The sequence below is a fragment of the Mobula hypostoma genome, chromosome 3 (genome assembly GCF_963921235.1).
Source record: "Mobula hypostoma chromosome 3, sMobHyp1.1, whole genome shotgun sequence".
In the NCBI taxonomy this organism is placed as follows: Eukaryota; Metazoa; Chordata; class Chondrichthyes; order Myliobatiformes; family Myliobatidae; genus Mobula; species Mobula hypostoma.
Window position 1 is genome coordinate 99,163,630 of NC_086099.1, and position 14,723 is coordinate 99,178,352.

At 38.6% G+C, this 14,723-nt stretch overlaps 1 protein-coding gene across 4 annotated transcripts in view; it reads left to right on the plus strand.

Moving 5' to 3' along the window:
• Window positions 1–14,723, plus strand: part of wdfy3 (WD repeat and FYVE domain containing 3) — a 369,321-nt gene that overhangs the window by 175,851 nt on the left and 178,747 nt on the right. For all 4 annotated transcript variants that reach the window (XM_063043525.1, XM_063043526.1, XM_063043527.1 and 1 more), the window contains exons 9-12: window positions 831–1,298; window positions 3,013–3,111; window positions 7,018–7,211; window positions 7,567–8,021. In XM_063043525.1, the coding sequence (XP_062899595.1) occupies window positions 831–1,298; window positions 3,013–3,111; window positions 7,018–7,211; window positions 7,567–8,021 (1,216 nt within the window). The remainder of the gene's footprint in view (window positions 1–830; window positions 1,299–3,012; window positions 3,112–7,017; window positions 7,212–7,566; window positions 8,022–14,723) is intronic.

Here is a 14,723-nt window from a genome sequence, read left to right on the forward strand (position 1 = left end):
ATAGAGCCTGTAAGAGGGGAGGCTGGTTTCCATGATGTGCTAAACTGTGTCCACAACTCCTGGCGGTTTCTTGTGGTCATGCGCAGAACGTTGTGCATCCAAATTGGGTGCTTTCTATGGTGCATCAATAAAAATTGGTAATGGTCAATGGGGACATGCCAAGTTTCATTAGCTTCCTGAGGAAGAAGACGCATTGGTGAACTTTGACTTCTTGACTTTGTCATCTTTGTGTTCGGACCATGACAGACTTTTGGTGATGTTCACTTACAGGAAATTGGAACTCTCACGCCTTTCATCCTCAGCACTGCTACATTTGCAGATGATCAAGTCATATTGATACCAATTGTATTCCTCTATAGTTTAAAAACAAGAAGGAAAGTTAATGTGCTCTAATATAATTAGGCAAGCATTCTTGGAGAAAGCTAAGAAGGAGAGAGTGAATTTTTGTTAAATCAAAAAGCCTTGACACCATTTTCTTTTTGTTTTATATTGTTTCCTAATTGTTGTGGAAAATGCTGTACTAAACCATGAAACATTAACATTGAAAATTTTATTGTACTGTCTGTGGAAAACAATTTGTGGTATTGATAGGATTCAGGGTCCAGTGTTCATTAAGAAAGTTGTAACACTCTTGTCTCAAAAGTTATCAGCAAATTAAATGCTGTATCGTTTCTGGCTATTAATGATGTGAAAATATTTGCTACTGTTTGTTTTTGATTTCACATAGCTCCATTTTACATTATTGGGGCATATCTGGATTGCATTTTCTAAAGTTGTGGACTAGTTATTAAGATTGTGCATTGAATACTGTCATCCTTTTCTTAAACTAGGTCGCACAGTAAAAAACATCCAAGCCTTTTCTGTTCTTCAGATCGCCTTTTTAAAAGTGAAAACAAGCCATCTTGCCAGAATCATTTTAGATGCCATTTCAAACATCTATATGGCAGATAATGCCAATTACTTCATCTTAGAATCTCAGCACACTCTCTCTCAGTTTGCTGAGAAGATTTCCAAAGCCCCAGAGGTGCAGCCCAAGTACTTTGAAATGTTGGAGTTTATTATCTTCAGCTTAAACTATATTCCGTGTAAAGAACTAATAAGTGTCAGCATCTTGCTAAAGTCCAGCACCTCTTACCAATGTAGCATCATCGCAATGAAGACGCTTTTGAAATTTGCACGCCATGATCCTATTTTTAGGGATGTGTATCGAGAGGTTGGATTACTTGAGGTGATGGTGAATCTTCTGCACAAATATGCTGCTCATTTAAAAGAGCCCATTCAGAATTCTAATGATCCAGGTATTTACTTATTTGTATAGATCCTTTAAACAAGATATTCCCAAGATAACTATTGTATTTGAATTATAATATTATCTGGATTTTGTTTCCTTGTGTGGAATGACAGAGATGGGGTGGGAAGCATGAGTGTGGGGCTATCTTAATACACTGGCTGTTAGTTTTCTGCCTGAGTTTTCAGATCGGAATGCCATATAAAACTTGATGTTATTACGTCAAATATAGCATTATTTATTGTTTCACTATCAGAACTGAAGTGTAAAAATTGATTACAATTTTGTGATTATCATTTTAGAATGCTTTCCAAATGCACTAAGGTTGGCATCCATTAAAATATTGTTGGGCACATTGCAAATTGCGTATTGTAATTTGCTTTTGTGCTCATTCATATATAGTTTTAGATCACTAAGTCCACTCATAAGAATGCCAGAAAATAGGCACGGGAGTAGGCCACTCAATACCTCAAGCCTGCCCTGTCATTCATGGCTGATGTGTCTCATGCATCACCTCCCCATAAATCCTCACTTTCCCAGTCTTTCAAAAAATTATCTGTTGTGATCTAGTCTTCACAACCCTCTAGGGTAGGGAATTTCAAAGATGCAGTACATTCTGCATGATTTAGTTCTTCTCACCTGGAAAATACTTTTATTTTCCTACTCTGTCTTCAATGCGATAACTAGTCTTCAGTCTACGACAACGCACTTCCCCTAATACTGTATATCAGCCTTTTATGTGACACCTCCAATACCTTTCTGAAAATCCAGCTTGATTCCATCTATGGTTATCTTTTGTCAACTCTGCTCGTTACATCTTCAAAGAATCTAGTAGGTTTCTCAGACAATTTCCTTTTCATAAGAGTATACTGATTTGGTTTGATTACAATACGATTCTCTCAATTAATAAATATTTCTTTCTTGAATATAGATGCCATTATCTTGCCTACAATAGATGTTGAGCAAATTTGCCTATACTTGCCAACATTTTGCATCCCCTCTTTGGAATAATTTAGTCACATATTTGGTTTTCTAGTTCAGTGATACCTTCCCAGAATTCAGTGAGTTTCGTAAAACTTCATCCAATGACTCCGCTATTCCTGCAGTTGTTTCCTTTAGAACCGTTGAATGTAGGTCATCAAGATTGGTGGCCTGTCAGTCTATAACAATACTGATTCTTTCAAGTTCTTAGTCAATCAGAAATCTTTGGGATTTGTCCAGTGTCCTACACTTTGAAGATTGATGCAAAATGTGATTCAAAATCTGCCATTTCTTTCTTAACCGTTGTTAATTTCCTAGACATGGTCTGTAAGGGTCTCACACTTAGCCTCCCTACCCTCTTACGTATATCCCTGAAAGCCCTTGCTGTTTGTTTTGATATTAATTACTAATTTGCTCTCAACATCAATTTTCCCTCCTAATTAACTTGTTTGTCTTTTGCTGCTTATTCTTGTAAAATTCCTCCTACTATTCTGTTAATCCATTCTGCTTGATATGCTCCAGTCTTAGATTGGATTTCATTTGATTTAATGTTTTTCTTGAAGTATATTTAATATTCTAATTCCAATTTAGCTATTAATCAGTTTTAGTTTGGTATTTCCATTGGTTGTCAACACAGGTGTATTTTGGTAATCGTGATTTGGCAATACAGTTGCACTTATCAGGGCCTGTAATGATGAAGTGAACTTACTATTTTTCCCTTGGAAATGTCTTTCCTAAAACAGAATCTAAAGCAAACTTTTCATTGGAAGACCGGAATCAGCTTGCCCTGTTGGTGATGGAGGCCCTGACAGTACTCTTGCAAGGATCAAACACAAATGCAGGTAATTTGAGCATCTTTTAATAAATTCAATTACAATGCTTTTGAAGAAAATACTTAAGTTTACATTATAACAGTAATTTTGGCATGGGGATTCCGCCTCTTTACCCAAGAGAATGGCACATAGTTCCGTATTCATTTTTGGTACATGGATATTACCAATGAGGCCAGCAGTATTAGTCAACTCACAATGTCCTGAAAAGGTATTGTTAATGTTCTGGAATAGTGCAGTCTTCTAATGAAGATATTCCCATACTGATTGTGGAAAATGGAATGTAACATTTTAATTCATGGGCAGTGGTAAAATGATAAACTGGTTTGGAGAGGAAATTTTAATTATCCTTCTAGTAGGAATTGTTAGGTTTGGGAATTGCTGCCAAAGAAGTGTTGTTGAGTTGCAGTCAAGCACAATTGTCACAATACACTGATCGAGCTTGAGACTTGTGAGGTGACATTCAGGCTTTATCCTGGATTGTGCTGCAGTTTTGTCCATCCATGCAAGTTCAGAGCATTTTGTCATATTTTATACTTTGCTGTAATAGATATTTCGCAAGTGATAAATGAACATTTTAGTGCAGAAGCTAGTTGCTTCCTCCTCTGGTAACCAGAGCATTTGCATGATTGGTTGAATTTTTAGTCATTGTTAATCTAGAATATTGGTGGCAGATGAATTTGCATAATAGTGCTTTGAATGTCACTGGAAGATGTTTATGTTCCTTTACCTGGAACATCTATAATTTTAATTGATGACATATAGTTCTAAATTCTTTTACAAGTTAAAAACTAATTTAATCAACTCATTAGCTAACGTAACAATTTCAGAAAAACTATTAAACCTTCTCTGAACTGCTTTCAATGCTTAACATCCTTCCTTGAACAAGGAGATCACTGATATACATCGTGCTCTAGATGTCTCCAGGAACAATTCACAGTCAAGCTTTGATTGACAGAGTCCTGATGAAGCATCTCGGTTCGAATCGAATGTTTACTCTTTTCCATAGATGCTGCCTGGCCTGCTGAGTTCCTCCAGAGTTTTGTTTGTATTGCTTTGGATTTCCAGCATCTGCAAATTTTCTTGTGTTTGTGATAATCTGCTGTGCAACTGTTTGCAAATCTTAATGGTTCATCATTTAGTTCACAAATGGTGTTTGCCATTCTCTTAGTCACATTCGTCATGGTTCCCACTCTACCTGTTAACCTGTTGGAGTTCTGTTTTCACTTCTCCCTCTCCGCTCATCTGAGTCCTGTTCCCTTTGTCCCCTGTCGACTCACAGCAGCCCTATTTCCTGCACTCACCAAGGAGGGCCATGGCAAGTATCACCTGGTGTGGTAGCTAACAACCAGTTGGGACTTCTGAATATTTGGATAGTGAATTATGTGAGTTTTAATGTAAATTGAATTTGGTCATGTATGAGCCATGATCTCACTGAATAGTTTGAAGTAGTAAATGATTTCCTGTTCTTATTTACTCAATCAGATGATGCAGAGATGGTTAATGGTTTAGGTATGTATAACATTACTGACAAAAAATGTTGGATATAATCAGCAGTGACTTTACATCAGTGGTCTTCTCATCAGATCAGTAGCACATTACTACATTTTGATTGTTCATCTTATGGAATAAACCACGCATTTCTCCACCATAACGTTGCCCAGGTCATTCCCGTCACTTTCGATAAAGGCTTTCATTAAAAGCATTCAGCCTGGAATATTTACGTTTTGCTTAATTTAGGAATAATATCAAACAAAAAACACTTTTGAAATCCACTTTTTAAGCATAACCTACAAAAAAGTACACTTATTGGTATATGTGTTTTGGAACTGTCCATGTCAGCTGTACAAGATCATGTGCATTCCCTGAGTGAACCAACTCTAACTGAGTACTGTCTACCATAATGCACCTCCCCTCCACATTATCCTGTAAATATGTCACAGTTGGTGGACAATTAAAAAAACTATATTGACATGGAAATACTTCAAATCCTGATAAATTTGTTTGGAACAAAGGACTCAGTTGTGTTCAGTGTGTCATGGCTCTATATTGGTCAGTCTGGTCTCAAAGAAGGTATAATTATTTACTACTAATAGTTTTGAATTCCTTGTGTTACATCATTGTCTCACATTAATATATACAGTATTAACATAAAACAATACTCCTTGGAAATTGACTCAATCACACACGGTATGAGCATCTTGAAAGGACTTCCGGTTAAGATGGCGCTACTGAACATGTGTGACAGCTTCTGGTATTCAAAAAGATAAGAAATCTGACTAAAACTAAAATTACCTTTTCTTTTAAATTGTATTAAATTATCAACACAAACAATGAAGGGATGAGCGATGGCAAGGTGAGTTTGGGGGATGAACCGAGATGACGTGTTGCAGAATTGTTGCAGTTGGAGATCTGATGCCACTAGAGCTGGCCCGGGTATGAGTTTGGATTGCTCTGGACGCCAAAAGAAGTAGTCAGGGCCAGAGCAGATGAGTTCCAGTGCTTGTTAAACTGGCCAGGGAGCGAGGTTCGATCAATCTGGGTTCTGAGCTGATCTGAAGAGTTTGAGAGCGACATCAGGCTGGGCATTGGAATTTGGGCCTGGAGCAAAACTGGGCGGTTTGGTCTAGGCCCCAAGTCCTTTGCAGTAGCTGGGTCTTAGTGCAAGGTACAATACGCTGTTTAGACCATTTAAACGCTGGCCCAGATCAGAGGCGAGAGCGATTTCACTCGCTCTCTGCAATCTTCACTCCTCTCTCCAGGGTGCCAGAGCCTTTGGTTATTCTGTTGCTGTGTCCATTTAAACGCCTGCCCAGATAGACTGAAAAGACTTTATCGGTCAGGACAAGAGCCGATTTCATTCTTTCTCCATGATGGTTATCTCCATGGCATTGAAGCTATGAAGACTGCCCCGGTTGCTGCGATCCATGCCCACTAATACATGAACTGACAAGCAAGGCTTTGGGCCTACTTCAGGCTGTTCCGGGGTTCAGATCTGAGGACTCAGTTTTGGTTCGGAATGTTTTTTACTTCAATTGTTTGCATGACTTAATTTTTTTTCTTCCTCTTGCACATGGACTGTTGGCGTTTTTATTTTTATTCCTTTTATTTCTTTAATTGGGTTTACTTTGTGAGCAAGCAAATCTCAAGGTTGTATAATTTATGCAGTCTTTGATAATAAATGAATCTTATATCTTGAAATTGGTTGGCAAAATAGGGATCGGAAGAAATTATCACAGATGTACTATGATAATTTTCAAATGGGTTCTATAAAATGTTTTTTGAATAATTGATAATAGTTGGTAGTTTTAAACAAATCAAATTCATTTGAACCAAAATGAATGTAAAGGTTCCAAATTTTATTTGGGAAGTGGTAGTTTCTTTTCACTTTCACTGTATTGCTAATAACTAGTAATGGCATTTTTTTCAACATAAATTAAATGCTACATTTAAGTGTTAACATCAAATTAGAAATTTTATTCAGTGGAATTTATATAACTATATTAATATTCAGAGTCAATTGGTAAAAAGGGTTGTTTTACTCAGATTGTGTGAATACATGTTAAATTATGGAGGACTCTTCATGAAAATATTTATTTTTTCATAATTTCATTTCATAATGTAGCACCACAAAACAAGTTGGTATATACTTTAGTGCACATCTCATAGTATGTGAAACCATGGCTAAGTGGAACAGCAATTGGTGTTGCTGCCTCAGTGCTCCAAGGATCTGGAATTGCTTGTGGTTTGGGTGTTGTTTGCAGTTTACTTATTCTCTCCATGACTATGTAATTTTCTTCCAAGTAGTTCAGTTTCTGACAATTTCCCAAAAAGTTGCTAGTTGGTTATTGACTTCTGAAAGCAACAGAATATCATGAAATTATTCAAAATCAATTTTTATTCTACATTTATTTTAAGGTGTTTTCCGGGAGTTTGGAGGAGCACGATGTGTTCATAATATAGTGAAGTATCCCCAGTGCCGGGAGTCTGCACTGATGATCATACAACAGTTGATTTTGTCCCCTAGTGGTGATGATGATATGGGTACCTTATTAGGACTGATGCACACAGCCCCACTTACAGAGTTACAGCTCAAGACTGATATTCTCATGGTAAGTGTTATATTTGTATATTGGGTTCACTTATATATTCCTACTATTTCTTTTAAACTCTGCCAAATATCTAAACCTTACTCTCAACTCAATATCTTATGAACTGTAAGAACTAAATAAAATGCAGGAAGTTTTGATCAATAACTCGTTAGGATTAATACTTGAAGCTGCTGTAAGTGAATATCTAGGTTTGAATATTTGGAGATGACAGGTTCTCACATGGTTATTTCTGAATTTATTGAGGTCTTGGTAAATCTTTTATGAGCCCTGACCAGATTATGCTATACTAGAGATCTACTCTATATTTCCAATAACCTGCATATTTGTTTTCTTGAAATGCCAATTGTCTCCACAGGCTCTCCTTACTGTGCTGAGAGAAAGTCATCGCACACGGACGGTGTTCCGAAAAGTTGGGGGATTTGTTTACGTCACATCGCTGTTAGTTGCAATGGAACAATCTTTAAGTAACCAACCTAAAGGAGTGTGGGAAAAGGTGAACTCAAACCAAGTCTTTGAACTAGTGTATACTGTTATCTCTACACTGACAGCAGCAATGCGTTACGAACCTGCTAATTCCCATTTCTTTAAAACTGAAATCCAGTATGAAAAACTAGCAGATGCTGTGCGTTTGCTCGGTTGTTTCTCAAATACACGACAAATATGTGCAACAACGTCATACCCGTCAAATATCCAGCCATTTCAAAAAATACTTGAAGATGATGCATTGTTGGATTCAGCAGGTCCCACACTGAAACACTGTAGTAAACTTTTCTGTTGTCTGTACAAAATGGCCACGGATTCTTTTGACAGGTAAGGACCAGATCAATACTTTTAAAGTAAGCTTTTTATTTCTACAAAATATCAATTCAAACAACTGTCTGTTTCAGTACTGTTAAATTTTAGTATTCATGATAGACGATTTTTCAATTTTTTCTTTAAATGGGGACACTTGGTAAGAACAAGATGTAGATTTCATGAATACATGAATGACAAATGTTCCACAGCAGTTTTTATTGGAATAAGGTAGTTGTTATATACTGAATTCTTAGTGTTAGTACTTAGATAGAAGTGACTTAATTTTTTTATTCTAATTCTTTAAGATTATGATCCTTGTATGTATACACAATTGTGATTTACCTGTGTTAATATGGAGTTAAGTAAAATTAATGTCTATAGAGGAACTTGGACATGTATTTGTGCTAAAATTAACATCACTGGTAGATTTTTTTTGTCCATCTTGATCTTTACTGGAAACAATGAGTGTGATTTCTGAAACTGCAATGTTTCACTTTCAATTTATTTGTGTTTGTTTCAATGCTTTTACTAGTTTATAAGTATTTTAATTGTTTTAGTCCTGGCAGTTACAAATTGTATGACAGAGTTTGGACTTAATATTTTTGGGAAAATCTTATTTTTTCGTTAGGAGTTTGCAAACTTAAGCTCGTACCATTTTAGAACCGTCAAGAACAACTTTAAAAAACAGTTTGATTTGGGCAACTCGAAAATAATGAAGGTGCAGTCACTGTGGAATTCAGGAATTCAAAAACCAGAAAAGTGCAATCACTCTGGGTTTACTGGATTTACACTACTGACCTCTCTACCCCCTCCCCGGGTGGTCTCTGAATCATTAGGGAACTGATATACGGACAGATTAGGGATAGGTGCTTAATTCATTTTAATGAATCTTGAAGTAGTATATTATAATATAAACATAGATTGATAATAAATTTACTTTGAACTTCAAACTTATCTACTAAAGTCAGCCACTCTGCCCTCACTGATTACCTTTGTCACCTCTTAGAACAGCTAAGTCAAGTTATTAAGACATGACTTGCCCCGCACAGTCATTCTGGGTGTCCTGTAATTAGGCCATGGTTTTCCATATGCTCGCAAGTACTGTTTCCTAAGAATCCCTAAGATAGGGTCACACATGGTAGGTTCCTCCAGAAGATTGAGGTGCGTGGGCTCCACAATGACTTGGCCATTTGGATTCAGAATTAGCTTACCCATAGAAGACAGAAGGTACTGGTTGATGGATCTTAATTTTAGCTGGAGGTCTGTGATTGTAGTGTTTTGCAAGTATCCATAGTGGACCTTTGCTTGACTTGGATGAAACCATTGGTTGGGTGGGCCAGTAAGTTTGCAGGTAATATAAGTTTGAAGGCGTTGTGGAGAACATGGAAGATTGCCAAAGGATAAAGTGGGATACAGTAGATATGGCAGATGGAGTTTAATCTTGCCAAGTGTGATGTGTGGCACATCAGGAGATCAAATGTAGAGAGGCAGTACACAGTTAATGGCTGAGATCTTAATAGCATTGATGTACTGATGGATGTTGAGGTCCTCGATCAGATGTCCCTCAAAGTGCCTGTACAAGTTGCTGGGTGTAAAGAAGGCATATGGCATGCCTACCTTTATTACTCGAGGCATTGAGTCCAAGAGTCAAGAATGTACGTTGCATTTTTATAAAATTGGTTAGGCTGCATCTAGAGTATTGCATTGAGTTCTGGTGACCCTATGATAGGAAAAATGTGGGGACGACGGAGATGGTGCAAATAAAGCTTACCAGGATGATGCCTGGATTTGAAGAAGTTGGACAAACTCCTTGTTGCTTTCTCTGGAGTAGTAGAGGCAAAGGAAACCAGATAGAAGTTTATAAGATAATGAGAATATAAGATCATGAGTTTATAAGATCTTTTTCCCTGGGTTGACAGGTTGTCAGAGGGCATTCATTTAAGTTGAGAGAGGGTAAGAGCAAAGGAAATGTCCAGGGCAAGTAATAAGCACGAAATTCTGCAGATGTTGAAAATCCAGAGTATCACACACAAAATGCTGGAGAAACTCAGCTGGTCAGATAGCATCTATGGAAATGAAAAAACAATCAATGTTTGAGCCTAGACCTTTCGTCAGGACAGGAAAGGAAAGGGGAAGAAGATGAAGATGAATAAGAAGGTGTATGTTGGGGGGGGGGAAGGGAAGGAATACAAGCTAGAAATTGATGTGTAGCCAGATGGGTGGGGAAGGGGGGTTGAAATAAGCTGGGATGAAATAGGTGGAAAAGTTATAGGGCTGAAAAAGGAATCTGATAGGAGAGAGTGGTCCATGGGAGAAAGGAAAGGAGGAGGGGCACCAAGGAGAGGTGATAGATGAGAAGAGAATAGGTAAGGGGGAGACAGATTGGGGAATGGAAGAAGGGGGAAGTGTGGGGGGGGGGGAGAGTTGCCAGAAATTAGAGAAATCGATGTTAACGCTATCATGTTAGAGGCTACCCAGATGGAATATGAGGTATTGCTCCTCCAACCTGAGTGGTCTCATCGTGGCCGTAGATGAGGCCATGGACTTACATATCAGAATAGGAATGGGGATTGGAATTGAAATGGAGGACATATCAGGAGCACCGGATATAATAGGTGACCCCAACAGATACGCAGGTGAAGTGTTGTCTCACTTGGGAGGACTGTTTGAGGCTCTGAAATAAAGTGAGGAAGGGGTTGATTGGGTAGGTGTAGCACTTAAGCTTGCAAAGACTAGATTCAGGAGGGAAGTAAGTGGGGAGGGACGATTGGATAAAGGGAGTGAGCCCTGTAGAAATCGGAGAGTGGAGGTGAGGTAAAGATATATTTCTGGTAGGATCTCATTGAAGATGGCGGAAGTTGCCAAATGATGCATGTGGGATGTGGAGGCTCATAGGGTGGTAGGTGAGTTCAAGAGGCTCTCTATCCCTGTTAAGGCGATGGGAGAGAGGGGATGCCTGGGAAATCAAGGAAATGCAGGCGAGGGGAGCACCAGTGGTGGAGGAATAGAAAGACTATTCTTTGAAAGAGGAGAACATCTCTGATGTTCTGGAAAGGAAGGCCTCATCCTGGGACCAGATGTAGCAGAGACGAAGGAATTGAGAAAAGAGAATGGCAGCTTTTACAGATCACAGGGTGGGAAGAGGTATGGTCAAGATAGATGTAAGATTTAGTAGATTTATAAAATATATCATTAGACAGTTTGTCCCCAGAGATGGAGACAGAGAGATTTAGAAATAGGAGAAGCTTGTCAGAAATAGGCAGGGTGAAAGTTGGAGCCACAGTTGATTAAATTGATGAAGCAGCACCAATGCAGTTGTAATGTAGCGCAGAAAGAGTTGGGGAGCATTGCCAATGCTGGAAGTGATTTATTTTATACAGTGGTGGGTGTCTGGAATGTTCTGCCAGAGTAGTAATGGAAGCAAACGTGATAGAGATATTTAAGAGGCTTTTAGATGCGTGAATACACAGAGAATAGAGGGATATGGACATCGTGTAGGCAGAAAGGATTAGTTTAGCTGGGCATTTAACAACTAATTTCAGTACTTTTACACACCATCTTGGACAGAGGAGTGTGTTTCTTCATTGTACTATTTTCTAAGTATTTATTTGCACCACAAGTGCAACTTATAGAGGCTCAGGGTTTGTTAAAGCTCTTTATTCATTTTACTACTTCTATGAGCAATAATCCGAGTAAACACATTTAGGAAGAATATTTACTTCTATTCTGTTTTTTTTTACATTTCTTACTTTACTAGATTTATTATATTTTAACACTCTGCTATGTTTAGACATGTATATCCCATAGTTATACCACATGAAGATACACATTTTTATTAGATTTAATCCACACTGCCCTTGAAGTATTTCTCTGAAAAATTGTGTTTTTAAAAAAAAAGGTAAAAAGATTACCAGTTTCAAATCCATCAAGGTAGAATTTGAAGATATCCTGATAAAATAACATATGTATCGATTCTAGGATTTGGCAGTAGTGTTAATTAAGATGGTTATTGGTTATGATGACTGTCAACAAAAACTCAAGTTTAATTCTCTGATATCCTCCAGAGAATGCCAGTTTTGCAAGGTCTGATTCTGGTGTTAATCCAGACTTACCAATGTGGTTGACTTCCAATTGCCCTTTGAATTGACCAGTTTCCATAGTCATGGAGCACTACAACACAGAAACAGGCACTTTGACCCATCTAGTCCATACCAACCCATGTTCCTGGCTAGTCCCTTCTACCCATACACAGACCATAACCCTCCATACCCTTCTCATTCATGTACCTATTTATACTTCTGTTACTTGTCGCAATTGAACCTGCATCCACCAGATCTTCAGGCAGCTCTTCCCACTCTCTCACCACCTACTGAATAAAGAAGAACATGCAGGTAGTTTGAGAAAATCAAGTTGATCTTGGGTTCCAAGAGTGAAAATTTGTGGAATGCCAAGGGATGGCTTTTTTGAGCAGTTTGTGGTAGAACCCATGAGAGAAAAGGCAATTCTGGATTGTGCAATGAACTCAGTTTGATTCAGGAGCTTAGGGTAAAGGAATCCTTAGGAGGCAGTAATCACAATATGAAACAATTTACCCTGTAGTTTGAGAGGGAGAAGCTAAAATTAAAGGTTTCAGTATTATGCTTGAGTAAAGGTAACTACAGAGTTATGAGAGAGGAGCTGCCCAATGTTGATTGGAGGGAATGCTAGTAGGGAGAACAGGAAAGCAGGAGTTTATTGGAGTAATTCAGAAGACACAAGTACAGTTCATCCCAAAGAAGCAGCAACATTCTAAAAGGGAGAATGAGGCAGTCTTGGCTGACAAGGAAAGTCAGACAGCATAAAAGCAAAAGAGGGCGTATACAATACAGCCAAAATTAGTGGGAGCTAGAAGATTGTGAAGCTTTTAAAAAACCAACAGAAGGCAACAAAAAAGGCAATAAGGGCAATTTAGAATCTCAACCAGAGGACCATTCCTATCCTCCATAATTATATTGAAATTAATGAAATTATGAAAATGAGAGCCAAAGTGCTCCTCTACACATTCTTCTGTCATGTTCCCTATCTCATTATTGGAGATTCAGAAGCGTGTTTCTCTAATTGGGACCTCTACATATTGATGATGAAAACTTTTCTGAACACATTTGACAAATTCTATACTATTCAGTCCTTTTACAGCAGAGGTCCCCAACCTTTTTTGCACCGCAGACCGGTTTACTATTGACAATATTTTTGCAGACCGGGGGATGGTGGTGGTGGGGAGGGTAGGGTTGCCAACGTACAAGAGTAAGCATCAAAGACGTGTTTACCCCAAGAAGACTACAATTACCATGAAGCCTCGCGCGGGCACCTGTGTGCACATGCGTGTACGTGCTGATTTTTTTTTCTACAAATCGTTTTTGGCGATTCTGTTCAGGGGGGGGGGGATGTTAATCACGACCGGAATATAGAAGATCAGTCAACTATAAGTCACTTTGTAGTGGCTAATACACTCCATTTCGTTTCTAAAAGGGTTTATCTAATGAATTTAATATTAAACAAACAGCGCATATTTTCCTTGCATGAATATAGTGATAAGTCAGTTACTGTATAAGTCACTTATAAGTCAATAGCAACATAACATTTTAAGTAACGTTTGGATATTAAACACACAGCACATATTTTCCTCGTATGAACATATAAAATCATTGCTACACACCAATATCGCTGAATCAGTGGGAGTCTTGGGCTTGTTTCCCTGCAGCAAGACGGTGCCATCGAAGGGTGATGGGAGACAGCGATACTCGAAGGGGGTTCCTTACGTCCAGTCTATTCCGCAATTTAGTTTTTGTTGCATTCATTGCAGAGATATGTTGGAAATGCAAGCAACGTTTTCAGGTTATTTAGCCTTGACTTTGATCCAGAATGCCAGCAGAGATGTTATGTCAAACACACTTTTCAGCCCGCCGTCATTTGCAAGCTTGAGGAGTTGATCTCCTTTCCGCACTGACATGGATGACACGTGGGTAATGACCTCGTGTGCGTTCAAGCTCAACAGTGCGTAATAGGGAATGAGGAAAGGTGCAGCTGACTCATATCGCCAGATCATATTGTTTCCTCACGGGCAGTAGCACATACTTTGTGGCCCGGTACCGGTCCGCGGCCTGGTGGATGGGGACCGCTGTTTTACAGTATGGGATTACTAGTCAATATGTAGAAAATTAAAATCACCTACAATCACAACTTCTATTTTTCTTGCAGCTATTATCACACTACTGATTCACTCCACTAAATGCTGCTGACTATTGGGAGGTCTATAATATACATCCATTAACGTGAAGAGAACTCAATTATCCAAAAATCTGAATCCTTCCCTCTTGCACCATCTCCTGAGCCTGGGTTACACTACATTATCTTCCTTTTTCTGGCCTCACTAGAACCTGGTATGGGTAGCAATACTGACATCACCACCCTGGAGTTTTTGTCCTTTAATTTAGCACCTAACTCCCTGAACTCACTTTACAGGACATCATCACCCTGCCTACCTATATCATTGGGCCTGATATGGACCACAGCCTCTGGTTGCTCCCCCTCCCACTTAAGAATGCTGTGGGCTTGATTGAAACACCTCTGTCCCTAGCACCTGAAGGCAACATACTATTCGGGAGTTTTGTTCTGGTCCGCAGAATCTCCTCTGTCCCCTAATCAGTGAATCCCCTATCAATACTGCTTTCTGCTTAC